This window comes from Lepisma saccharinum, chromosome 1, assembly GCF_977018435.1.
Source record: "Lepisma saccharinum chromosome 1, izLepSacc3.1, whole genome shotgun sequence".
NCBI classification, from domain to species: domain Eukaryota; kingdom Metazoa; phylum Arthropoda; class Insecta; order Zygentoma; family Lepismatidae; genus Lepisma; species Lepisma saccharinum.
The window spans coordinates 146,200,919-146,228,707 of NC_139229.1; the positions used below are offsets into that span (position 1 = coordinate 146,200,919).

At 37.5% G+C, this 27,789-nt stretch overlaps 1 protein-coding gene across 1 annotated transcript; it reads left to right on the plus strand.

Annotated features, from left to right (window-relative positions):
• Nucleotides 1-4,443: 4,443 nt before the first annotated feature.
• Nucleotides 4,444-26,961, plus strand: LOC145989427 (acidic mammalian chitinase-like). Its single transcript, XM_083124770.1, has 10 exons — nt 4,444-4,537; nt 14,978-15,040; nt 15,864-16,058; nt 16,726-16,826; nt 20,934-21,065; nt 21,312-21,439; nt 23,858-23,966; nt 24,704-24,889; nt 25,932-26,060; nt 26,745-26,961. The coding sequence occupies exons 2-10, from the start codon at nt 14,986-14,988 to the stop codon at nt 26,880-26,882; spliced, it is 1,173 nt and encodes a 390-aa protein (XP_082980896.1). The 5' UTR covers nt 4,444-4,537; nt 14,978-14,985; the 3' UTR covers nt 26,883-26,961.
• The last annotated feature ends 828 nt before the right edge of the window (nt 26,962-27,789 follow it).

The window sequence follows — 27,789 nt, forward strand, 5'->3', positions numbered from 1 at the left end:
CAAACAGATTAATTATCATTCCATGGACAAACTGGCATATGGTAATTTAAATATCAGAGATGTATTACCAGGGGGTGCTCGTTGCTATGTGAAGTACGTATGCATTACGTCATCTGGGAGGATCGGGTTTGACGGTGCTCGTTGCTATGTGCAGTAAGTTTGGTGCGCATTTAGCTACTAACACGTCGCAAAAATCGGAACAAGCAGGTTATTGATTTTGTAGCGTTCGATTTATTTTTATTGTATTTTTGTACTTGTAGACTGCAATCATGTCTAATTGTGCTGGAGCAAGCTATGAAAACTATAACCAGAAAACTAAAGGAACTGACATAAAATATCATAGATTTCCAGTCGATAATTGCGTAAGTAAACAGTGGATTCATGCTTGTAGACGAAATGTAAAAAATGCAAGTGTGCAGTGCCAATTATTGTGATGAGATGTACGCTACGAAAGACATGCAATAAGGAGACGTGCCCTAAACAAGCTAAAGACTATGTTGCCAAAAAAGAGAAAAATATATAGACGAAGGTATATACACAAACTGCAAGCAATGGTTCGTTGTTGGAAAACATATTCGATCGTTTACAAAGGAGAAACACACGTCTGCATTCAGAAGCAAATAAATTAAAGATTACAAACAACCTCATTTAACCTGCTTCAACTAAATAAAGAAGTTCAAAATCTACAACGTAACCTAACCGACAGTACCACAAGAAAAGTCATCAATATCTTGAAAATGTGTTCAACTAGTGCGAAGTACGTAGTGAGCCTAACTGATTTGTTTTGTACATTTTATGTAAGTCGGATTTATAATTACTAACAAATTAATTTATTTAACACAAACCGATGTTGATTGTGATTTGTATGTTCACATTATTGTGAAAAACGTTGTCGAAAATGTGCATTTCGAAGATCGCGTACTAACTTCCACGCTATTGGAAATTAAATTCACTTAGTACATCTTCAATTCGAGTTACATAGAGTTGTATGCACGATGGTAAATATTGCATGAGTAAATATTACACCCATCATTGAATTTTTTGCAACTTTGTTCAATTTTGGTATTTCACAAATACATTGTAAATAATTTTGTACCCTTGTACTCAATATAAACCAAAGGATGTTACATTATTTCTTTGTAGTACATTTCTGTCAAAAAGAGCAAGATCTAAGATTAGTGTAATGCAAGTTACTTCGCATATCAACCTTGTGGTATATTTTCCGGTTATACAACTCAGACACACATGGAAATGAAAAATCTGCGGACAAAGTCCTTTAACGAATAATAATTCGTACACTTGCACCGTCAATCATTGTGAGTTCATGTAACTTTTCTCCTTTATTGTTTAATTAAACTAAGAACTAAGATATTTTCATCGATATTCTCAAAGCGTTTCTTTTACCGTGTGATCATAAATATATTTCTATAGGCTTGAATTTAGTAGGTTAAGACATTTAAGTTTGATGTTCCTAGCACTCATCAAGTCTTTAGAGTAGGTTACGTTAGTTAAATTTGTACTTGTAAACTTTGGCTCGTCTTCTGCACGCGTTTGCATGTAAAGTTCTTAATACGAAACAATACTTTTCAGAACTCTGACCGATAACTTGCAGCCAAATTTGAACCAGAGAAATTTAAAATATCTGCAAATTACAAACTGGAATTGCGTTTTCAAAGTCTGAAAAAGTCTATCTACGTAGATTGTATATTGCATCTTTCACTTGATAATTTGAAAAATAAAGTTACATTATGGAGAACGGTAAAGATTGGATTTTAAGTATATCAGTATAATGTTAATACTTTCTGATGTTAAGTAAAATTTGAAATGTTCTTGGAAATTATTGCAACGTTCTGAATGAATAAGAAGGAACGATTCAGTCAGAAAACTAAATATTAGGCTTTTGTACTGCGTTGTGTTAAATGTTGTAAATTGATTATACCGGACTACTATCGGATTAAAAATTAGGGATATTCAAGTTTGGACTCAATTAAAAGTTAACCAGTAGAACCACATGAAAACGAGTTACATCAAAATTCAGCTTATTCAATTCTGTGCCAATCTATAGTTACCAATTTTTTTTTATTATGCCTTCTATTTTTATCGCCGTGAGAACAAAATATGTTTTTTTTAGTTTGGCAAACTATCGCTCTCTTTGAAATTCTATAAATAAAGAACGTTTTTTTTATTTATAGATTATATATTATATAATTTATTTATTTATTATCCAAACTCTAATATCCATAATTTATAATCCGATAGTACTCTTGTGATGTTCTGTGAGGCCCGTAGTACCTCGGAGGCCTCTGACGATCTCCGTGGGGGAGTTGTTAGATCAGAGCACTACGACGCCAGGGGTCCCGGGTTCGAATCCAATCGGGTAAGACATTGATTTGTCCTTAATGAGAAAATTGAGAATTTAGTAAATGTGATAGTATATGTGGAAACAAAGATTGATTGATTGCTTTGCTTTACTTTACTTTACTTCCCTTCTTGTGCCACTTCTGGCTAATTTGCGAAGATAGGATTGAGTGATGAAATTATGCAATTGATGAATGAACACTCACAAACATCCATGCCCAGGCCAGGATTCGAACCCGGACCCCTGGCGTTGAAGCGCGATGTGCTAACCACTACGCCAAGGAGGCCGGCTTGTGGAAACGAAGAAAGAGAACGACGGGGGGGGGGGGGGGGCTACTTCTTATGGGTTTTTCTTTCATATTTAAAAAAGACAGAAAAGCAAAAATAAACCAAATCTGTCAATCAATTCTTTCTTTGTAACTCTTTCACTATGCAATTCTTCTTTAGCATGCAACGTTTTTTATTAAAATCATAATACGATTTATGAAATGATGAAATCTGAAATGCTAATGAGGACACGGACAACCTTCTTTGTAATATATCGATCAGGTTTCAGAAACATGAATTTTTACAATACTTTTGCATGTGCAATTTTCCCTCTTTTAAAAGTAGCATGTTTTAATTATGTCACTAATCATTAAAGGAATACCTCAATACCATCCCGAAGTATGATAATTAATATTTACCCCTGAAAGTAATGAAACACTTTTCCTCTCTGAAACTCGCATAGAAATGATAGCGGCCGTTTGCTTCGGCCAAGCCCCGAACGAACATAACCGAAGGGACACCGAGCATAACCGATCCTCCCACATGACGTCACGCGCTCGTGCATGATCGGCAATTTTCGGATGGCGCTACCTTATATATTAAGTTACCTTGATGTATTACGAGTATTACGCCAATAGAAGACTTATCTTTGTAACGAAATTCTAACGGTAATATTTCCTATATTTACAGTTTTAAGAAAAACAAATATATGAAAACTACTCCGTAATATGAATTAGTTAAATAAACTTGATAGAATCAAAACAGTCACATTTAGTTTACACTGACGCTCGACGATCATAAAATACTTATTATGCGATTTATTTCAAAAGCCATGAAAATATATACTTTGTGGCGTAAAAACAATCGTCATAATCGTAGTTGAAAATATGAGATGCATGAATTGAATCAAGCTAAAGTGCTGCGACTTATAAGCTCACGAACCAACGCTGTGCGAAACAAAACGATTTGATGCCTAGTCCAGCAACCAGAAGCTCGTTCTTGTAAGAAGCATCTAAGACTAAACAATATCGTATATCCTCAATAAATCTAGTGGATGACAGCTAAAAAAAGTTATTTGCACTCTCTTTTTTTTCTTTTAAATGAACTCACCAACCCTCCTCAGCTACGCCACTGCTCCGGAGAATTTGTTTTGGAATTTGGGTGGGCTCAAGAGAAGGCGAAATATTTTCAGTTGCGCTTTGCTGCGGTGTTCCTTTTATTCTCGCTTTTTATTGCTCCGATTCCCTTTGTCTTTATTTTTCTGTTACTCTCTTTCTCTTTTTCGTCCTTTTCTTTCAGTTTCTTTCCTCTTTATATCGTGCTTTCATCTTGTTTTTCCATTTCTTTCGTCATTCCATTTAACAGCAACCTTTTCGACAAGTTGTTTTTCAGTCATATTCTATTGATTGACGTGTGCAACTTCCCCCTCCCCAAAGTTGCATAATTAATACATACAATACAGTCCTCGAAATGTAAAGAGCATAGAACCGATAACAAAGTTAGTCCTAATTTCAACCACGTAAGTACAAGTCTCTTTTCCTGGTATAACAACATCTTAAAATAAAAATATCATCCTGTACACACAAGGAGTTCCCAACAATCGTTCTAAGAACTATTTTTATTTTACAAACGTACCTTGTTGCTGCCTCTCTCCCCCTCCCTTTTCCCCTAAGCAGCCAATCATCAGGAAGCCTTTGAAACATCGAGCCGAACTTATCTTATTTCATTTTTTTAAAAGAGATTATCGATAACGTCATTGTCGTTCTAATTAATTTCTTCAAAAATAAAAGGGAAAATAGCACTGTCTTTGTTATCTACCTCTTATTGTGTATATATAGATGGAACAAGGAATAAATCGTTACAAGTATACTTCAGTCAGTCACTTTCAGATCTGCTGTAGTCAATCCATTTTGTAAGTAGAAATTTATAACATATTATTGTGTAGTTCCCAACCTGAGGAACGCGAATCACAAGAGATTACGAGTCGACACTGATTCGTAATCAAACTTCTACAAATGGCGGGGATGTTGGTAGATCTAGGACGGTTTGAATTATTGGGAATGGGAGGGGTGTAGCAGTTTGATATTTTTCGACACCATTTGGAAGCGGTGTTGTTAGGCTACTCACTGCGTTGGCTTTCAATTATTACCAAGGATTAGTATTAGCCTACTTTTTGTGATGTGCCGTGCAGTAGTAAGTCTACGTTCTACGCACGTTGTCTAGATTACAGCGATTTATAGTTTACATAGTCTACGTGGAGAATGTAGACTACAAACAATTAATTTACAACGTCACTGTTTTCAATGTAACATGTCATTTTTCAATCATGTAGGTTCGTGTCGAGCTCAAAACTCGCCCGATACCGATATAAAATTCGATATAGAACTCCAAATTGTCCTTGAAGAACGTGAAGGTTCATTGACCTCCTTAATAAATGTGTTACATGATGACTGCCATGCAAAAGAAGCAGCATATTCAGGGGTGCCCACGGACGGGTTTGCGTCCTCCCCAAATATTGGGGGGGGGGGGGGGGAATTTGCTTCTTTGGGGGATGGATATTTGACCGAATTAAAATTTCAACATTGGGCAGAGGTTCTAACATGTAATGATCACTTTGTATACTGCTAATATACTGCCAAGGGACGGGTAATAAATATTATTTGAGGGGAGAGGACAGTGCCCAATTCTGAATAAGTTGTAAATTGTAATTCTTGTGGGGAGATTGAGCTTAATTTTTTTGGGGGGGAACACTATCAATATCATGACTATCAACGTTAAGTCTTAGATTATCACGGGAATTCTACTAGGGGAGGGGAAATTGAGCATTATATTGGGAGGGGGGCTCTTGAGAGGGGAATATCCAGATGTGATATCAATGTTAGACAGAATTCCCATAGTAAGAGAGGATCGAACTTCGAAGTTTGGAGGAGGGACAATATTTAGCGCATTGGTATAAAATTCTTATGATGATATCAAGTGGATTTTACTCTAGATTATTCGCTAAGCGGGGTGACTGTGGGTGTCATAACCATCCACCTTTGTTCCCACAGATTTTTTCCTTCACTCCTAAAACTTAACATCAGATTCATGAAATAGTAGTGAAGTAAAATATAGCACCAACTACCAAACAAGAAGTCGCTTTTCTACCACTTTAGGATAATGAGGATGAGTGACGGTTAGACACAAGCATTAGCTACGGGGGAAGGCAAGGGGTTACCACAAGCGCCGGGGCAAAGTAGGTGCTGAAGGAGCAAGAAGAGAAAAACTTTGAAGGGCTAACGGTCTCGGCGCCTTGTGAGAATATTGACTCCTTTATAAATTGTACTTGTATTATTGCCAGTTTCGTAATAAATACCGTAAAAAATATCTTGCTCTCTTCGCTCGCAATGCTACTAGGGCGGGTTGAAGCGGGGCCTCCGAGATGCGTATACTTCGTGTATACTCCGTAGGCTATACAGAAACGTTGAAGGAAGGGAGCATAGAGCGCTGGAAATGGCCTCTTCTGAAAACCTGTATAATTTTCACAGTTCACATTTTTTGATATTATTATATACGAAAAGTTATTGGAGTTTTCGATTGTCTTACGATTTACTTGATATTGCACCACTTTTTCACCCTATTTCTTAGTGATCCATCCTTTTCGTTGTAGGCGCCCAAGAGCAAGTGGAGAAAAAGTTGGGAAAGAATAAATATAATGGTATCCTATGAAACAATTGACGGCCAAATTAAATTAAATTAATATTCTTGTAAGTTTGCAAAGAAATATATATATATATTTTCCTGCTCGCTTCGCTCGCATTTATCCGTGCTTGATGTCTGGATAGCTGCATTACGATTTGATAAGTTTTGTTATTTAGTGTCGCTTTTCTTCCACTTTGAGCTGATCGCGACGATGAGAATGAGTGATGATATGACTGAAATTGATGAAAAGACACTCACAAAGAACATCCTATGCCCAGTCCGGAATTCGAACCCGTGAACCCTGTGCTAACCATTCCGCCACGAAGGTTGGTTGCTGCATTACCAGACACGATCAATATTCTTGGTGTTGATTAAAAACATCAGTTCTAAAAATACAATCCGTGTTTGTACATTCCTTTTAGAGGGTTATTTGAATATTTTAGTAAATTTTCAGGAAATGACGCCACAGTTCATTAGGTGAATAGATCACTTTACCTACAGGCCAAAAAGTGCTTCTTCAACAGGTAAACGGGCCGTCCCACAAATCGAGTGCCGCAATGGGAAAATTGCACGAATTTTGCTTCGAATTTATTCCCTCCCGCCTATTTAGGACTTGGCCCGTACGATTTCTTCCTGCAAGGGCAGCATTTTAACGATGTCCATGTTGTTCTATTAGAAAATAGAAACACTACTGTGTTGTCTATTCCATGTGCTGTGATAATTGTACTAAATATACTACACAGTGACGCATTATAAATAACCAGATACAAAAAGAAAAAATAATAATGTAAAGTGTGCATTTCTAACTTGTCGCAGGAAGAAAATTTTGCGCTTGAGATACAACCCAGAAAATTTTGACTGAAATACTCTAAGCATAGGAGGAGAATTTGTTGCAGGAACTGTCTACGACTCTGTGTATGAAACAATAATTGAATCAGTTACACGAACAAACCAGTTTTGGTTAAGACAACTGCAGCACGAATATTTGGTGCGCCCCACTGGCGTACGCAGGGTTTAGAGAAGGTGGGGGAGTGTTGCAGCTCCTTCTGAAATTTTGAGAAAATCAATAGTAGGGAAAAGGCAAAACGATAGAAGCAAACTCCCCTTAAAACAAGCCCGATTACCATGTTGTCTAAAAACAACTTCTAAATCGAAGGTAAAAAATGATATTTACGAAATATTTTACTGCATCTGGTGTGCCCACTTAGATTTTTCTATCTTATCATTAAGTTGTGGACTTTTTAACATTTATTCCCCGTCCAAAAACACTGTTAATACATATTTTATTTTTTGAAATTTTAAATTATCTAAAAAAATCGATGTGCTTGCTAGCTTTCTGCATGTCTATTGCATTCAAATTAAAATCAGTTACTACATATTTGTCAAAATATTTTGGGGGGGGATTATGATGAACGAATTTGGGGGAGATTGCATCCTGGGTCTTGGGGGGATGGGAATGGAGATTATAACTTTATATCCATAAAATTATAGCAAAATGGCAGAATATTGCACCAAATTATAAGATATTTATACATATATCGGATCTGTAAAATTATCGGCAACAAACCGATACACCAATATGCCTATATCTAGGGTTACCAGACGTCCGGATTTTCCCGGACATGTCCTACATTTTAGCCTTATGTCCGGCGTCCGGGAGGAATTTGAAAAATATCATAAATGTCCTACATTTTGAGCGTCACATAATATTAATTAGGAAAATTCGTAGCAGAAAAAAGTCATGCAAATTACAAGTCTATGGACTGCGCTTCCAAACTCAATAGTGAAATTTATTTTGATTCAGTCATTGCACAAAAAGAATAAAGTTTGTCCTGCTATTAAACAAACGGGAAAACGGAAGCAATTAATGAACAAAGTCTTGGGACCACTTTCTGATGCCATTGTTCAATGCCTGAGCAGAATTTCTTGCCTTAGGGTTTATACAGATGAAACAAGGTGTTGCCCATTCTTATTCAATATAATTTGATTGTAAAGCAGGGGTATAGAGAACAAAGTTTTTCAGGGTGTCTGCCACGCATGAAAGTCATGGAAGTCAAGAAAAAGTAAAAAATCAACAAGTAGGTCAAAAGGTCACTAAAATGACAATATTCTTGTGTTCAAGAATTTTTGCTATTGATTGGTTGATTTCATTTATTTTACTTCACTTTATTCTGTCCCATTGGCTAATCGCAAAGATGAGGATGAATGATGGTAAGATAAGATGGATGAATGGATAGTCATAAAGATATAGGGACAACCGACACAAACCCCACATAAGATTATACCAGTGGCGTAGCGTGATTCTATGAAAGGCGTAAGGCTTCCTTAGATAAACCTGATATGAATATTGGATAAAGAAAACCCAAAGATATCTTAACTAAATAGAATCTATTTGAATGTAAGTCACCCGTTTTGTTAACTACACCTCCCGTCAAGCATTGTTGAAACAACACGGGAGTCGATTTTCTTGGTTCTCTTCCGACCGTGGCAAACAGACGCAGCGGGGACAGAAATCTCGCCAGATAGCACCCACTCGTAATGCGCATTACAGTGCGTGAGAATCGGGGCGCCCTGTCATTGGTTGATAAGATACTACGTAAGCAAACACACCCGCCATGGGCGAGTCCAAATCATTTCTTCCATTCACCCGCACGTAAGTCCTCTCAAGAGGCCTTACAGAGAAACAACTCGAATCAAAACAAGTCCTCAATTGTTTCGTTAAAAGTTCTACTTGAAGTCTGATATTGCTATGTGTGTTCAAGCGATAAATACGGGAATGAAATACGTTTTCTTCAATAATTTCAGCTTGTAAGGTGGACTTACAAGCCTTACGTGGACACTACGCCGCTGGATTATACTGGCTGTGAGTCCAGACCAAAGCCTCGCTTGTCTGCCAAACACAGTTCAGAATGCATTAATACGAAATAGCAGATCTAATTCTCTTCTTAAATTGAGCTTCAGCTTTCATCTTAACTGGCCCTTTGGTAGGGATTTTCATTAAATAAATATCTATCTTCCTAATTACTAATTTCCAACTTTACCTAAGTAAGATCTAGAAAAGTCCAGAAAAAGTCAAGATTTCTGGATGTATTATTTTGGTAGACACCCTGTTATTGAACTAAAAACTACCCAAGATGAAACCATTTTAAATTACAGTAATTGCTGAATATTTGTTTGCCATTACGGGTTATAATTCAAATGTTGAGGGAGTACTTTCATTACCATCAGCACAACAGACCCACGAGAGAATTATTTTTCATAAACTCTGTAAAATATTTGGTATTGGTCCCTATAATTTCAACGAGTTTGACTGTCCACTCTAACATCAATATATAGGTAGTTTGACTAAACCTGAAATTTTGATAAAAATTGCCTCCTCTGAGAAGTACCATTTAAATCAAGTAGTAAGAGGTGCATTGATTAGTATGATTGCAAGTTTTGAAATTTTGCATTTAACATTCGTTGGGTAATATTTTTTCAAAAACTGAAAAGTATCATTTTTCAACTACTTCCTAGAGTGTTCTATAGAAATATGTATTATTTATTGAGAATGTGTTGCGTCCTACATTTTGGGACAGCATGTCCTACATTTCCCTTACAGCGATCTGGTAACCCTACCTATATCAGCTGATACCGATAAGAGTACCAATTAATGTGTCCCATCCCTAGTTTCAAGCATCAGTAATAGCGAAAATGTAAAATGTGCACAATAAACACGTGACAATTATTTCACAAAGTAATATTTTGTCCATCAATAACGAGAATATTTCATATGTTACGTTTGTTCCTTATTGATAAATCGTTCATAATAGCAGTGTGCAAAGTACTTCTCACACTTGTTCAACAATTTAAATGCCGAATTCTATTTAATTCATACAATACCCCATTGTTAAGCCAACGCCTGATGCCATCTACTTTACATAGATTACATAATGAACATTGCCTCTGGAGTAGAATATTGACTATTATTTTCATGTGTAGACAAACATTACTCAAAGTGGAAGGGAGATGTGGAGTATGCCTAGGAAACTGTTAAAACTACAACATACCCCCTCCTCACAAATACCCACCATCTCCACTTCAATTTTAAAATATTTCAGAGCAATTCTTCTTTGGAATATCAATAGAATTTAAAACAGGTACATTACAGCAACCACAACAATACTTGCCAAAAACCTCCCGGGACACCAGTAACAATTTTAAAAAAATGAGAGGGCACATTTAATATGCCCGTAAGTGTAAATACCATACAAAAATGCTTCTTTCGGATGGAAGATTTATGTGGTTTGCTGGGGGTGGTAACATGGGAGAATGGGTCGACCAGAGGGGCATCAGCCCCCTACCTCACTTGATGTCTTCACTGCTCAGCATTTGAAAAACATTCATCAGAAGCCATTTCTAATCTGAAACATAGCTGTAGAAATGATAATAACCCGTGGTGCAATAGCCCGTGTGGACCAGGGCTTACGTAGTACACATGGTGAAAACTCATCTTGCAAACATTATAACGTCCTCTCAGCAATTTATAATATTCCTGACAAAACTTTCACAAGGTATTTGGTCAACAAAATGTTGAGCAAATTTCTTTGCAACTTCACGTAAATAAAAGGATTCCATAATGCAATGGAGAAACCTATATAAGGAAAAAGTCTCAATGGGGACATACGGGCAGGAATAAATTCCTGGAGAACTTAGACAAGAAAGTTTGTTGTTGTATAGATTCAGTGGCAGATCCAGAACTTACAGTTTGCTCCACATCCAGTGATGTGCCGTAGACTATAAGTCTACGTCTACATGCGTTGTCTACACGTAATCTACGCGTAGATTACATTGGGTTGTAGTTTACATAGACTACGTAGACAATCTAAAGTGCATTAGAATTAATTTTCAAGGGTTTCATGAAAGGAAAGTGATATTTTCAACTATATTGGTTCCTAACGAAATGAAAAGAATCCTATTTACAACAAAATTTCTCTTCTGTTCTATTATCAACTATGGAAGAAGATAAAAGTATGCAAAGAACAACAACAGATGGCAGTCGTGAGGCAAGAGTGGTCTTTTCCCCATAAAACACTAGAATATTTCCTATATTAGGTTTCTTTCTAGGTGAGAAATTGTTCGAATTTGGAAAGGAGCGTATGAAAAGTTCTCTTCACACATCAGCAACTGATACGCAGTATAATTTTCTTCTAATTCCACGGCGCCCTTTGCTAAGTTACCACCTTTCGCCATGTTGTTTACATAGATTACGTAATCTACGTGTATAAAATAGTCTACGTGTAGAATGTAGACTATCGTTGTTTACGCGTAGACGCACATCACTGTCCACATCTGAGAATCAATTCTAACCTAAACTTACACTGTTTTACGTAAACAATATGTGATACTGCGAATGGGAACCAAGCTGACTTTCCAGATTATTGGGTATGCATACTCACTATACCCCCTCCCAGCTAATAATGCTCATGTTTCCACTTCTCTATCCTTCCAGTCATACATCCTCTCCAGTGGCGGCTCGTGGTGAACCAAAGTGGAGGGGCGATAACTCACAAATTTGCTCTATTGATTTGCTTTATTTTACTTTGCCTTTTGTGCTACATTTGGCTAATTTGCGAAGATGGGGATGTGTGATATGATGAAATTGATGAATGGGTACTCACAAACATCCATACCCAGGCAGGATTCGAACCCGAGACCCCCGGCGGCGGGCGTCGTAGCGCGATGTGCTAACCACTTTTTTTAAAAAAAAAGAAAAAAGGAAATACCCCTTACACGGAGGTATCCCCCACCATTTACACTTTTTCTCTCCTTTACACTTTTCAATTGTTACAGTTTCTCAGTTTCTTATCATCTAGACAAACACAAATACCCATGCCTTACCCGGGACTCTAACCTGGAACCCCTGGCGTTGTAGCGCGCTCTGCTAACCACTCCGCCACGGAGGTCGACTCCACTCAGCCACGGGGGCCGACACAAATTTGCTCTACTAGTAATGTGAGTTTAAATGGTGAATTTCGTATAACAGCCAACGTGATAAGAAACTGATACGTTCGTGTTTACCGAATATCATGTTTTACACGTTTGCACATATGATAATAAATTAATAACTATTTAACAGTAATGCGAAGAAGATGGAAGAAGAAATAGAATTCTAACAGATTTAGTCGTTTAACAGAGGGGAAAATTCAGAAGAAAGGATATTAATTTTTACACAACTTGATAAGCACAATTACGAATATTTACGTGCATTGATGGTGAAAAGTTCTAGTAAAAAAGTTACACAGAAAAAGTTTCCTGTCCAACATTACTAATTGATATGTGAAATAGGGCACCAAAATAAATATCTCACTGGAAAGGTGATATCTGCGTTACCAGAAGCTCTAAAGTAAAAACTTCAAACTTACCAGAAATCTTCAGTCATGCTTGTAACTGAAATTCATCCTTCTGTCCTTCAACGCGAAATTTGAGAATGAACTCACGACCTCCCTTCTTTGACACTTGTTCTAGATTCAAATTCGGCCTAGGTTTTTTTATGTTTATTTTTTCATCAAGACTTCAGACTTCTGGTAGAAAAACTTCACACCAACAATTTCTCCACACTGTTCATCGCGACAAATACACAACTACCGAAAAAGCTTCACTTTTCCATGGAAAACGAAAAACAACAAGTGTCAATACTATAGTCTTCCCAACCATCCCGTCGTTTTATTGCTTCGGGGTTGCCAGGCAATTTTGCCAAATTTTCAGAAATTTGTAGTTCACAGGTTCCTGTAGCGGCTCTTGGTGAGTTTAGATGACGAGTTTCTAATTTATTTAACATCCGCCTTGAAAATAAATTGGAGAACTTTGTCACATTATCGGGATTTTTTCAAACGTGCTAATCAAAACATGTAATTAAATCTACATGATGTACTCCACATCATTGTAATCCAAATGTACTTTTCACTAAACTCAGAAAAAATACAACACATTTATACGATAATTTTGCGTGTAACAAGAATCTATAGCCGACTTCCGTGGCTAGCATACCGCATTACAAAGCCAGGGCTCCTGGGTTCGAATCCCGGCATGGGTATGTGTGTTCTTTGTGAGTGCTCTTCCATCAATTTCATTATATCATCGTTCATCCTCATCGTCGTGATTACCGAAAAGTAGCAGAAAGCGACGGTAAATAACAAAAATCAAGCAAGAGTCTGTACATTTTCAGTTACCGATATTTTCTTTCCTCCTTGGAAATTGCGTTATTTATTTCTCTACTCTTATGTCATAAGAGAATAAGATTATGGAATACAGAATGATTTTTTTCAACTGTTGGTAATTTTCTATCTTCTGTTAACTTCGTTGCTTCTGGCAACTCTTCATTGTTTACCGTTCTCCAGAGAGAAGGCCAGTTTCGCCTAAGGGGTGAGTTTCGGACGACAAACCCTCCGTCCTCCCAGGCACAGATCCAGCGCGTGTTATTCAGCCAGTTTCCTCGCCTTATACCCCTCGCAGCCGCGCCTGAGAATGCTCTACGTCTCGTAAAGTGGGAGGACGGCGCCCCGCCAGATTTCTCTCGAAGTTCCGTATTCCCCCGCACGGTGGCGTGCAAACTTCGCAATTGTCGCGGAAGAAGGAATACAGAACCGACTAACCAACGATCTATAAGCAATGGAATATTTTCAATTCAGACAATGTAAAAGCTAATATATAAATGTTAATGTAATGTTTGTTCACTTGTGGTTACACACGGCAGTGCGGCGTCCGTATCGTCCTTATGAGCGGCCGCCCCTGATCCTCTCACTTCCCCATAATGGTTCATGTAAAGGTACAAACTAAGCAACCTCCTTTGACCGCAAGAGAAGATTTTTAATTTGCCAACAATTTCATAAATGAGGATAATGACCTGTTCTTTCAGTAGTTAGCATTATGTTATTTTACCACCCTTTATTATGTGCTATTAATTTTTTTAAAGGTTACCTGGGCCAAAGAGGAGACATTTTAACTTGTCACTTCCTTAAGCAAACCCACTGTACATTGTACCATCAGCTGATACCACCGGAACAATTAAAAAAAAAACCTCCTCCTCATTCTTATCTAGGATTGGAGGATTGGGATCCTACTACAGTTAAATCATAACATCTATGTCAAATTGAAGAGCTTCATCTGATATCAAACTGAAGAGCTTTATTATCTGGTATCGAATTGAACGGATTTATTATCTCCTATCAATGATATCTACAATGGACAAAGGTGAAGCAAACAATATGAGTAATTTTCTGCTTTCAAGGGGGCAGAGGGGGATGGTTGAACTGCAGAGTGGGCAAAAGAGACGGGGAGGGGCAAAACAGTGATTAAGTAGGATGGGTGAGACTGATTATTCTTGTCAATTTATCAGCTTACTCTTTTATCTCCGAGTGAGTGTGTTTGCAAATTAAGAGCACACTTTTCAACTTCATAGTTTGAAATGTTATTTACTTTCTGAGTGAGTGAGAAAGAGATAGAGGGGAGGGGGAGAGCCTGTTTTCTTATTCTTGATCTCTTTCTTTCTCCTTCTGCCTCTATCCACCTTTCAGAAAATTTCAATTTTTGTTTTGTTCACACAAAACTTGTTCCTTTATCTTAAAATATATACATAAATGTAAAATGAGTGTGCATATTCCCTCTGCAATTAAATAATTTCATATTTCAGGAAATACCATGAAGATCCTTTCATTGTTAGTAGCAGGTGTTCTGCTATGTTGCTCCACTGCCAGTAAGTATTTTGGATTCATAATCATATAAAAATACATGTAATGTTCTTGTTCATCCATGGAACAAGAGTTATGCAGTACTGTAGTACTTTTTTGTTATTCCTTGTCAAGATTGTACTTAATAATACAATGCATGCACATTTAAATATACATACAACAAGACCGTTGTATGTGTGGCTGCGGTGGCTCAGTCGGTAACGCGCCTGACTACCATGCTAAAGGTCCCGGGTTTGATCCCCGGCCGGTTCAAATCCGGGAACTTTTCTAATGTTGGAAGCAGCCTGGCGCTCACCCAGAGTCGAATAACATGGGTACCTGGGGGAAACCCTGGGGGATAAAGGCAGTCAGGGACGTGGTGCTGATCACATCACCCCCACTCACAACCGGATCAAGAAAGTGTGAGGCGTTACCCACACACCCCCTATACGCCTTCACAGCGTGGTGCTAAGCACAGGGGAACACTTTACCCTTTTTTTTTACAACAAGACCTTAAAAGTTGCATGTAAATTATGGTCATTAAAAAGGAAATAGACTATTAACACTCATACGGAGAGGAAGGCTTACATACATATCAGAAATTCATATGATACTGGCCAAAATTGATTTTTACATTGCTTTTCTGCCTTGGGGTAATCAAGGTAATGAATGATAACTGTCAATAGGTAACTCACAAAAACACCCATTGTGTAGGCTGTTATTGGAACTTTCGATGAGTCTGCCTCTCAATGGGGCTCATCTAGTGATTATAACTTCATATAACATTGCATTACAGCCATTCAGTTTTGACAAATATCTATGATTTATCATTTTTTTTTTTATTTTCAGCTGCTGAGAACAAAGTGATCTGCTATTTTGCAAGCTGGGCCACCTACCGCCCCGGTGAAGGGAAATTCGATGTGGAGGACATAGATGTTGATCTTTGCACTCACGTCATTTACACATTTGCTGGTTTGGATGGAACGACACACACAATATATTCATTGGATCCCTGGAATGACTTAACCGATAATTATGGAAAAGGTAATGAGTTAATCAGTATATTTGTAGGTGTTAATACTGCCTCTAGGAAGCACTGGAGTATATTTTATGTACATTTACATGTGAGGTAACCAAACATGACGCTTGTTCAGGGTGGTGGCGAGCGCTCCTGAATGTTGTAAAATCCTTGTAAATGTTGAATTCGAAACTATGATCTACTTTGTGTGCATGCATGAGTGCTACCTGTCTGAAGATGCTCAAGTGAGAACATATGATTATTTATGTAACCCAGGGTTTTAAAATAAATACAGAAGTTGCAACATATAATTCTTTACAGATTTATAAAACTTTTTATGTATTAGAATGATTCTCATCCAATCCATAGTGATATGATCGCATTGGCAACACAATGTCGACAGATATCACTCACTGAAGCAGGGTTGCCAAACAATCATATATATATATATATATATATATATATATATATATATATATATATATATATATATATATATATATTTTTTTTTTTTGCTTTTTTATTTCTGTAAGAATAATGAATTGACAAAACAGATGAAGAAACAAATACAATGAAACACCTCCAATGCCTCACCAACAATTAGAACTTCGAATATCGCCTTTGTAGTATATGATGATGTGTACATATTATTCTACAATAGCAGTATCGTGGGAACTTTTCTTCCTCTTTCAGGTGGATACTCAAGGTTTGTGAACCTAAAGCAGAAGAAACCAGAATTGAAAGTTCTCTTGGCCATTGGAGGATGGAATGAGGGGTCAGTCACTTATTCTGACGTAAGTATCACCAGTGGTCAGAAGTAGCGAGCTACTTGTAGCGTCGCTACTGTAGCTAGCTACAAAATTTGTAGTTGTAGCTGTAGCGATGCTACATTATGAAAATTGTAGTTGTAGCGGTAGGGAAACTACAAAATTCCTGTAGTTGTAGCGAAAATTTCGCTGTTTCGCTACAGCTACATTTTTTCTCAGCATTTTGAGGTGAATTTTGAATGTGGCAACAGCGTCAGAAAAAAATCGACAATAACCCTTAATTTTGCAGGAGGTTCACTAACTGCACCACTGGAAAAAAGTGCCTCGTTTGCGTCACCCCCGGAACAAATCCTGTGGATATTCATGGTGTAAGATACTTGCAGTGCAAAAACGAGCGATGGATTTTCCACTGCACTGACAAGGGAATAGTGCCAGCAATAAATGGCTCAGTACGTTAACAGCATTGATCATCGTCAGTATATAGGATCTCGCCAGCAAGAAATTATTGTTACTAGAATGATAGAGTTTCTGGAATTACAATTATTTTCGCGATAGTATTTGTTCACAAATTTTAAAATTACAATACGTTTAGAACACTCAGGTTTACACGACAGTTTCCTCAATAATTTTATCATATTGTAGAAAGTATGTACGATTTATTGACTTTCCTGCAGAAACGACAATTTTCTTTAGTTTTCAAATTTATCTATTTCTCCTACTTTTGTGTCCCTTTTCTGTAACTTTTGCTAATCATGACATCATCATTATCATCCTTTGCTGTTTCCTGCCTCTGGCTGGGTCGGCATAGAAGTCAAGCCTCTCCATTTTTTCCTGGTCTTCCACCACTCCTCTCTTTCCACGGTGTTCCAATCTTGTCCTCTTCTCCTAACACTCTCTGCTATCTGCTCTTTCCACCGACATCTTGTTCTCCTCTTTCACCTTATTCCCACTCCTTGTGCATTGTAAGCTCTTACTGGTAGTCTTTCTGCATCAATCATCTTCATGTGTCCGAACCATCTCATCTGTGCCTTATCTATTCTGTCCTGAAGCTTCACTACACCCATTGTCTGTTGGATCTCCTCATTCCTTATTCTATCCCTTCTAGTCTTCCCCAATATACTACTTAAAAATTTTGTCTCCACTGCCTGCATTTTTCTTTTATTTCTCTCTGTCATTGTCAAAGTCTGCTCCTTACGTAATTATTGGCACATAGTATGTGTTTCATAGGTACATCCCTGTTCCATATTAATCTTCGAACGCTTTGATATAGTCCACCACCCATTTGTCCTCTTCTGTTTACCTCCTCATCTATTCTTCCACTTCTCTCAATCATGACAATGAGGAGGAATGGTTTATTTAAATATTCTATTATATATAGTCGCTTTCTACCACTTTCAGCTAATTGTGAGAACGAGGAAGAATAATGAATGATGAGCAGAGTGGGGAATGGAGGAGCAGGGGAATCTCATCCTCCTAACTTGGCGTCTTTCCTAGTTTTTGTTTTGAGTCCATTTTATGCATAGATAAGCTGATCGAGACTGGATCCTAACCACTATGTGCCTCCGTTGGGTATCAAACCTGGGGCCCTTTTGTAGTCAAAGGGCTCCAGGTACTTTTCATTCAAAATGCTGACTTCATGAGAGTCTATAAAAATGAAATATTTATTCTCAAGAAAAATATGTTGATGTGAACATAAATATTTAATCCTACCAAATTTTATTTGTGTATAGTTGTAATAATTAATTTGCGTAACACCCTAATTGCAATATTCATATATCAAATTTGAATTGATATGGCACTTGCATAGGTATGGTATTCTCAAAAACTATAGTAAAAATAAGTAACTGAAGTAACACTGCTATCAAAATTATGGAATGACTGGAATCATGATAATTAATAACAGAATCTATTTACCAGTAGTAGGGGATTTTTTTAATACCCATATGGTTGTTTTCATTTTTTTATGCAGAAGTAGCGCAAAAAGTAGCGAAGTAGCGAGTAGCGAACAGGACTAGCGTAGCAAGCTACTTTTTGGTAAATGTAGCTGTAGCTGTAGCGAAGCTACATTTTGGAAGAGTAGCTGTAGCTGTAGCGAAGCTACTTTTAAAATGTAGCGTTCTGATCACTGAGTATCACTTATCGGAACAATATACCATAAATTTCACCTTAAGTGCTGTCTGTTAAAAAAAAGTGCAAACAATAATTGACTAGGACTGATACCATTTGTATTGGTTCAAATTTAATCTCTGATACCGACCAATGTTTTTCAGTGTCCAGTTATTTAAGATAAGATATGCAACAATGTTACAAATCTAATTTCCCCCGTAATAAAACAAAATTGATAATTTAATTTAATTTTGTAAGAACTGTGTAAAAGTGAATTTCTTAATTAAATAATAGTTATTTTAATATTTCAACAATCTCTTATGTAATTATTAGAATATTTTGAAGTCAAACTCTGGATTGTTTTAATTGAAATCAATTACTTATATATTAATATTTATAAATATTCTGAAGACACAATTTTTAATTCTTACAATGTTTAAGTATCAGCATCACGACTGGTTGGAATCAGTAAGATTACAGGCATTGGCTCAGTCCTACAATTTACAGAGTTCATTTGTGTACGAGGGTGAATCAAATATGAACGAGCCTTGATTGGCTAAGCATCGGAATGGGTAGCAGGGTGTGATTGGGCATGTGCGGCCGGTAGGTGGGGCTGTCGTGAGTCAGGAACCAGAACAGCCGGCGTGTTGCATGCTTCGTTTAGTAGCTCTCACGATGAGTGAGCAGTGTGTGCCAGTGTCTGTTGCGCAACGCATAATCATCAAGTTCCTCACCCAGAAAAACGTCAAACCGGCCGAAATTTACCAGAGACTGCAGGCCCAGTTTGGGAATGGTACCCTCTCATGGGCAAGAGTGAAGGTGTGGTGGAAGGAATTCCAGCAAAGCCGTGAACGTGTTGCAAATGAAGTGCACCCCCATCGTCCTCGCACCAGTGTGACGAATGACAACATGGCTCGTGTTCGTGAGCTTGTCGAACAGGATCGCCGAGTCACTGTGAAGCAAATTGCGGCAGAACTTGGTGTGAGATATAGAAGTGTCCAATAAAACTTCACAAAGCACTTGGGCTTCTGCAAAATCACAGCTCGGTTGGTTCCCAAGCTGCTGAATGTTGCTCAAAAAGATGACCGAGTTTGCATTGCTTGCCAGCTTCACACTCGTTTTGACGTGGAAGGGGAAGCGTTTTTGCATCGCATCGTTACCTGTGACGAGACATGGGTGCATCATTACACCCCAGCATCCAAGCGTGCCAGCATGGAGTGGAGGAGGAAAGGCGAAGGAAACCCCGTGAAGGCCAAAGTTCGGTTGTCTGCGGGGAAAGTGTTGGCCACGGTGTTTTGGGACTGGAGGGGGATCCTACTGGTGGATATCTTTACATGAACGTCGGACCATCAACGCACTCTACTACTGCGGCCTCCTGGATCAAGTTAAGGTGCAGTATCGATGCAAACGACGAGGCTGTCCCATCCACCAGGTCTTGTTCCTCCACGAAAGCGCCAGACCCCATACAGTAGGTGTTACGCGGCAGAAACTGGTGGAAATGCACTGGCAACCGCTTCCGCATCCACCGTACAGCCCAGACCTTTCACCATGTGATTTTCACCTGTTCGGACCCCTCAAAGAAGCACTTGGGGGACGAGCGATTTGCGACCAACGATCAGGTGGAAACCTCTGTGCGCAACTGGTTGGCTACCTGCCCAGCTTCATTCTACGAGAACGGCATCAAGAACCTACCACAACGTTGGGAAAAATGTATCACTAAGGGCAGAGACTATGTAGAAAAATAGGATGTGGCAATGTCTCTGTTTCCCTCAATAAATTTTGTTTTTCTGCACAAGGCTCGTTCATATTTGATTCACCCTCGTATTTATCAATACATTTATGAAGTTTGAAGTAACATTCAAACACATTACTTGATTTATTTCCTCAAGTATGTATATTCAACCACACACATACTTACTTTTCTAAAGCTCTTTCTTAGCATATATGCCTGTTGGATTAAGACTTTGTTTTATATTTGTTTTTCACAAGCAAATAACTAACGAAAATTATTTCTTGCTTTTTCCCCAGATGGCAAGAAACAGTGCAAATCGAGCAACATTTATTGAGAGTGTTGTTGCATTTCTGAAGGAATATGGCTTTGATGGTCTTGACTTTGATTGGGAATACCCAGGACAGAGGGGAGGAAGGATTGAAGACAAGGTATGCAACAATGTCATAATAATGAATGTAGTAGCTTACTTTTTCAGCAATAAACTATGAAATGCTGGAAGACTTGAGTAAAACTTGAATTATTATCAGCTTTACAATTTTTTTTCTTTATTTTTTTACGCAATATAAACATTCATTCATTCGGCATTGGAAAAGTCGTACCTGAATGGGTTAAAATGTCCATGCGCTGATAAAAATTCAATAATATAGCATAATTTGTACTCTTATTCTTTTTAGGAAAATTATGCAGCTTTGTTGAAGGAACTGCGTGCTGCATTTGATCCAGAAGGACTTATATTGACAGCAGCTGTTCCAGCCCTCAAGTCATACGTTGACACTGGATACGACATTCCAGCTTTAGTGGAGTAAGTAATTTATCATTGACATCATTTATAAACATGATGAGGAAGTGCGTATTACTCACTACTGAATACAAAATAAATACGTAAAATAATATTAAAACCTTTCAAACTTACCTGATGTTAATATTAATCCGGATAACGTTTCGGAGGTAAATACTTCCTCCTTCTTCAGGTCTAACCAGATATCTAGACACCGGACATGGTGGCACGTGAAATAGTGTTAAATAGGGATATGGTTAAAGGAATCTGTAAAAAAAACACTTAAAAATCCTAGTTATTAAAATCGTAAAAATCCCTATCCAGGAAAAACATTCAAACAAATACTCATATTCAAAACTAAAAAACTAAAAACAGGTGCCCACATGGCAGCTGAGAAACTCCCGTCCAGCAGTAAGGTGAAGTGCATTGGTAACGGTCTACACGTGCAGAGTTGGAGATTACCTCCTCCCCCACGGGACTGATTTTCCTCAACCGCAACGTCACCAATCCAATGAGAATTTGCATTCTTCCCCTACAACTCTCTAAACTTCGGCAGTGACATGAAAACCCAACTTAGCGTAATTTTTACCGGCATTATCCCATTTTCTAAGGAAATGTATCCACCCTTCTTCCAAATTACTGTCGTCCCTATTGAGCTTATTGCCACTTCCTGTGTATATTTATGCTGCTTCATATATGTTCCGGTCCAATTTATTACTACTTTTCCTAATAACTTCCCTTTTTATAATTCTATGCTTGCTCTCAATAATGTGTTTCACGAGGCCGGTTTTTCTCTGATATCTTTATAATGCTCACCCCATCGGATTCGCATGCTCCTTTCCCGTTTGTCCTACATATTCCCTCCCGCAATTGCAAACAATTTTGTAGACACCTTTCTGTTCTTCAGGGTCTTCTTTGTTCCCCCTTCCACCTTATTATATTCCGTAAAACATTTTTCAATGGCTTTCATTCCACATTTCACACCATATCCTTTCATTGTTTTTACTATTTTTTCAGAAATTCCTTTATAGTAGGGAATACTGACAAAGCATGTCCCCCTATCCTGTTCCTCCTTTTTAACGTCCCGATCAGCAATATTAATCTGTTCCTTCCCTACAATTCTCCTCGCTTTCCTTGTGCAATACTATCCATCTCCAAGGTCTTATACCCATTCTTTAAACCCACTCGCCTTATCCAAGCCATTTCAATCTCTCCGCCCTGATGTAGAAATTAAGGTAAACATTATATTAGACTCTACACGAGTGTTCAGAACTCTTGTAAGGTACAGATTACCTGCTAGTGGCTTATGAAATACACCGGTCATTATTTCGTTATCAGTTTTTGTTATGCTCAAATCTAGAAAATTGATCTTATTGACAATTAGGTCTTCCCTAGTGAAATTAATCCTTTCCTCCTGTTTTCCGAATTCGGTAAGAACAAGGTCTACGTCACTTTCTTTCCCGATAATGTGAATGTCATCGACATATCTGCCGTAGAACTTTATCACCCCCCCCCCCCAAACTAAGTCTTTTTGATGTAATGCATGAAGATGTTAGCAACGTGGCCTGAGATCGGGTTGCCCATGGTCAATCCTTCTTTCTGTTTAAAGATCTCATTAACGTAAAAGTAAATGTAACCGGTTATGAGGAAAAACCACCTAACGTATTCCCATGCCACCAAAATTTCTACCCCTTTCTCCAACAACCACCTCTGAAGGCAGACACCCGCTTTATCTCTTGGAACACTAGGGTACAAATTTATTACATCAAAACTGTTGATTATATCGCTATTCTCAATTTCCAATCCTTCAATGGATTTTTTAACCTCGACTAAATTTTTAATGCTGAATTGGGTACTCCCTCCAATTTTTCCCATTCTTTTTATCAGTTCCTTAGCCAATCTGTATCCCGGGTGTTCGTATGTAGGAATAATGGACCTAAGGGGAACACCAACTTTGTGAGTCTTTGGAATGCCAAATGCTGTAGGAATGTTCCCTTCTTTAACTTTTTTCAGGAGTGTCTTTCTTTCTCCACTTCCCAGAGTAATACTTGTTTCTATGCCTTTCTTAATTTCCCTTTTTATCCTGTTAATTGGGTTCACTGAAATTTCCTCATAATCATCATTTCTAAAACTATTTTCCAACTTATCACGGTATTCTTCCCTCTCTATGATCACCATTTTCTTTTCTTTGTCAGATGCAATGAAAACATTTGAATCTAGTGATGGTATGCAATAACATGCCAAGTGGTATTTTATTTACATTTTTAACTAAATAAAAATACAAACAGCACACAATAATGAACAACATAAGTGTTCTCATGATCCGACACAAGTAACAAGGAGCTACAGAGCTACATTATCTGCATAATATCATTGCATGTTTGGCTATATCAACCATGATGTTCCCTAAACATGTAAATAAAAGCAATGCTTGTGTTTCAGGAATCTGGACTTCATTAATGTGATGACTTACGATTATCATGGTGCTTGGGAATCTGTAACTGGACTCAATTCTCCACTGTATGTAGAGACTGAAGATCAGCTGAATGTGGTGAGTTAAATTATTTTACATACAGTGTACTTCATTTCTATGGTGTTGATAGTGAGGATGGTGTAGCAAATGGTAGGCACCAATGAGTACTAAATAGGGCTTACAGTGCAGGAAATTAAAAATAGATCTTTTTTTCTTGAGGAAAGTTGAATGCTAAATCATGCCAAATAATTTCTGATAATTGGTGAAATGAATGTGCTGTCTGCAGTTGCAACAAGCACAAGTTGGCACATAATGCGACTGATTTATGACTGTAATGTTTAAAACCCTATTTATATATTCTAAAACTTCAGAAATAAACTTTCGATGCACAGATGTTCAGCACAAATACTCTATCTTGTTTGTTATTGCAAGATAAAGGATACCAAGTTACATATATAATTCATATATTCTGTTTTGTAAAGTAAATGTCAAAATATCAGTACTTTATTGATATCTGGGCCTCTCCGGTAGTGTAGTAACGTTGTCATCTTGTAATCAAGGAGGCTCGAGTTCGATCCCTGGTGGAAGCCCATAGTTGTTCAGAACCCACTTTAAACTGTAGGTTCAGTCCCGATAGCCTATCTATGCATAGTGTGGACTTATCATTTGAAAAGTGTTGTATTTGCAAAAACGCTCTCAACATTTGAGATCGGCAACACTTGGCACTGGTCCATTCATACTACATAAATTTAGTTTTTTTCTCCCCAGATATTGTGAGCATATGCTTGTAAATTCAGTTAATGTTTATCTTTTAGGATTACACCATGAGCTTCTACGAACAAAGCGGAGTCCCTGCAGAACAGTTGCTGGTAGGACTTCCTGCGTACGGAAGAAGTTACACTTTGGTCAATGAATCAGATAATGGAATTAGGGCACCTGCCTCTGGAGTAGGAACTGCTGGACCATACACACAGGAGGGTGGAATGCTTGGTTACAATGAGGTACGCATAAAAATCTAGTTACATTACATTCGTCCGAGTTTTTGTTATAGTTTTAAATTTAATTACCAATACTTTCCCAGCCTTTGGGCACCCTCACGTACACAAAATGCAGACTGATATAATGTGGCAAAAGTTGAGGTCCTGCAATGTTGCTAATACAAGGGAAATTTCAAAGCAACTTCGAGTGAAGGAAATAGGAAATTTTCATATAAGTCTGTAATGTGTACGTAAAAAGGGCTGGAATGCCAAGCAAATATTTTGAGAGAATGTCTACTCTCTCTCAGAAGATATACTGAAGATTTTTATATGCATTTAATTTGCAATTAGTTCTTACATTTTCTCCTTGGTGATGCCTTCGGACTTCCTTGCCTCCCCTTCGAACAAATCCTGTGAGAGTATTGATTTTAGTTGAATGTAGAAGCTACCTCAAAAAAAGCACAAGGTACATAAATATCTTGCTGATAGCCTTTTATTTCAAGCGTGTGTGTACACCTTTATAACAATGACAATGATGTTCATTTGTCATTTTTTGTTTTCTTTAAATATTAAATGCTCAATTTGACTTGGCCTTGCTCTGTGTTGAGAGTTGGATTAGTATTGATGATAATATTCTGTAAAAACCCGTTGAAGATAATTGTTGCATTTGCAAAAATCCTCTGATACCTTAATGTGTAGAGAGTGATCGGATCCTGTTTCACAAAATGTAAACTGGGACATAATATTACTGTGGCTTCCAAATCAGTTGCCTATCCTCAAGATTGTCTTCAGGTCACCTTGATGCCATAACCTTACAAAGATATTATTCCACATATATTGTTTCATTCGGAAAAGAAACCAAGCACATCTTATCTCTACTAAATGCCAATGATAAAATATTGTGTACTTTTAACCTTAGGGAGATCAAAAACATGGTTTGATAAAGATTAAATCTGTTACATCTGACCTGAATACTTTATCATTGATACGTAAATAAAAAAAGCAAGTATTATTAAAATATGATCAACAATAGATTAATTTAGGTGAATAATTTGTTTTATTATAGATCGAACAATCTATGGCTGATAATCCTGATGCCTGGACAGTGGTACGAGATGAAAAGAGTCAGTCTCCTTATGCTTATAGGGGTGACCAGTGGGTAACCTATGAGGATCCAACCTCAGCACAAGTTAGGGTAGGTTTATGTTTACTTTACTTACTGAAATGGAAATTTATTAGATTAAAAAAAAAAATATGAGAGAGAGAGAAACAGACAGACCGATCGATCGATCTCTATGAAGCAAACAAATTCACTGTCATTTTTGTTTAAACTCAGTTTGAACTAAAAAGTACATTGCCCCTGGAACTTTTCTGCACAAAAATTTAAGAACATAACTTAGTTCAATTGAATGAAGTTATTGTTAGAGGTACATGAAAGGGTGAAGGGAAGTGGTTACAGTGGAATGCCCATCATAAAGAACTTGAAATATGAGTAAGAACTAATATTTTGTTGTATTGGAACTATGACGATCAATATACAGGTACTGTATAATACAGGAAAATTTAAAATTCAGGAACACAAAATTGGACATCTCTCTTATTTTGTTTTCAGTCTATTTACATTAATTGCAGCAATATTCATAAGAATGGATGATGATTAGATAAAATTGACGGATGGGCACCGAAAAAAAACAAAAAAAACTCAAAATTGCAGCCTTCAATTGAACCACTATTTGTGTAAAATGTAATTAAATTCTCAAATATTTTATGCTATAACCCTCAAACTAAAATATTTCAGCCACCTTATTAATTTTGCATTTAAAAACAATACACATGTATAGGAGACCTCCTTAACTCTCCATGTTTGTTTTCATTTCAGGCTCAGTACGTTCTTGACAAGGGATATGGTGGTATTGTTGTCTGGAGTATAGAGACAGACGATTTCAAGGGTTATGGCGGCCAGACATTTGCCCTGCTCCAAAGTGTGAATGATGTATTCCAAGGAAAGAAGCACTGAATTCAAATTTGTACAGTCAACTATTTATAAACATTTGTAAAGTTTTAAAGAATCGTTTAAATAAAATTACTTGAGTTAGCTTAATTTTATGTATTACCAATACCTCAATAGTCGTTGGGGCATAGACCATCTAAATGCCTTTTATTGGTGAATTTAAATCATCACAGTGATGCTGCAATTTGGCTTCTGGGCTGAGTCAATACCAGGATCAATATACAAAAGTTTGTCAGTTTGAATTTAACCTTCAGCAGATGAATGGGAAAATGTTTTATTTTCCAACCGCATGTAAACCCATTGAGCACTGATGGGAAGATGGTTTCTCAGCAGCACGTCGGACCATTTACCGTATTTACGCGTGCATAATGCGCACCCTGGTTTTTGATAGGTAAAAGTTACAAAAAATTATATTTTGTATATAATGCACAGTAGAATCCAGTTTCAAGAAATGGCTTTCTTAGCTGTAGGTCGTAAAGCTGTTGCTATGCTGATCAAGAGTGAATAACATCACCTATTCAATGAGTCACCTGTTGCTATGTGGACCAAGAAGAGAATATCCTCTTGTGTAAACAATAAGTCTCGAACTCATGCCACCTTCCCCTCTCCTTGCACTGTGCTTAGCATCCCAAAGCTTTCACTCTCTAACCACCTTATTTATTCTGTAATAATAGAAAGCGAGATGAAAATTACATTATGGATTTGCAGTGCTCAGGAAGTTATTTACTATATTTCTCACCGTACAAATACTGCTGATATGCATCCCATGTGACGTAAGGTGCATGCTCGAATACCACTAGAGTTGCACTGCATTTCATGATGTCGCAGAACATTACATTACAAAGTGAAAAATTGTGTGAAATGGCCTTCAAACTTTTATACGTGGTTTTGCTCATTCCTTCTTTACTTTTTC

What these genes read in the sequence shown, in the direction of transcription:
- LOC145989427 (XM_083124770.1), top strand. Translation starts at nt 14,986, where the DNA reads ATGAAGATCCTTTCATTGTTAGTAGCAGGTGTTCTGCTATGTTGCTCC. An exon ending in AACCGATAATTATGGAAAAG is followed by an intron (nt 16,059 to 16,725) that starts GTAATGAGTTAA and finishes TTCCTCTTTCAG; the next exon opens with GTGGATACTCAAGGTTTGTG. An exon ending in GGTCAGTCACTTATTCTGAC is followed by an intron (nt 16,827 to 20,933) that starts GTAAGTATCACC and finishes CTTTTTCCCCAG; the next exon opens with ATGGCAAGAAACAGTGCAAA.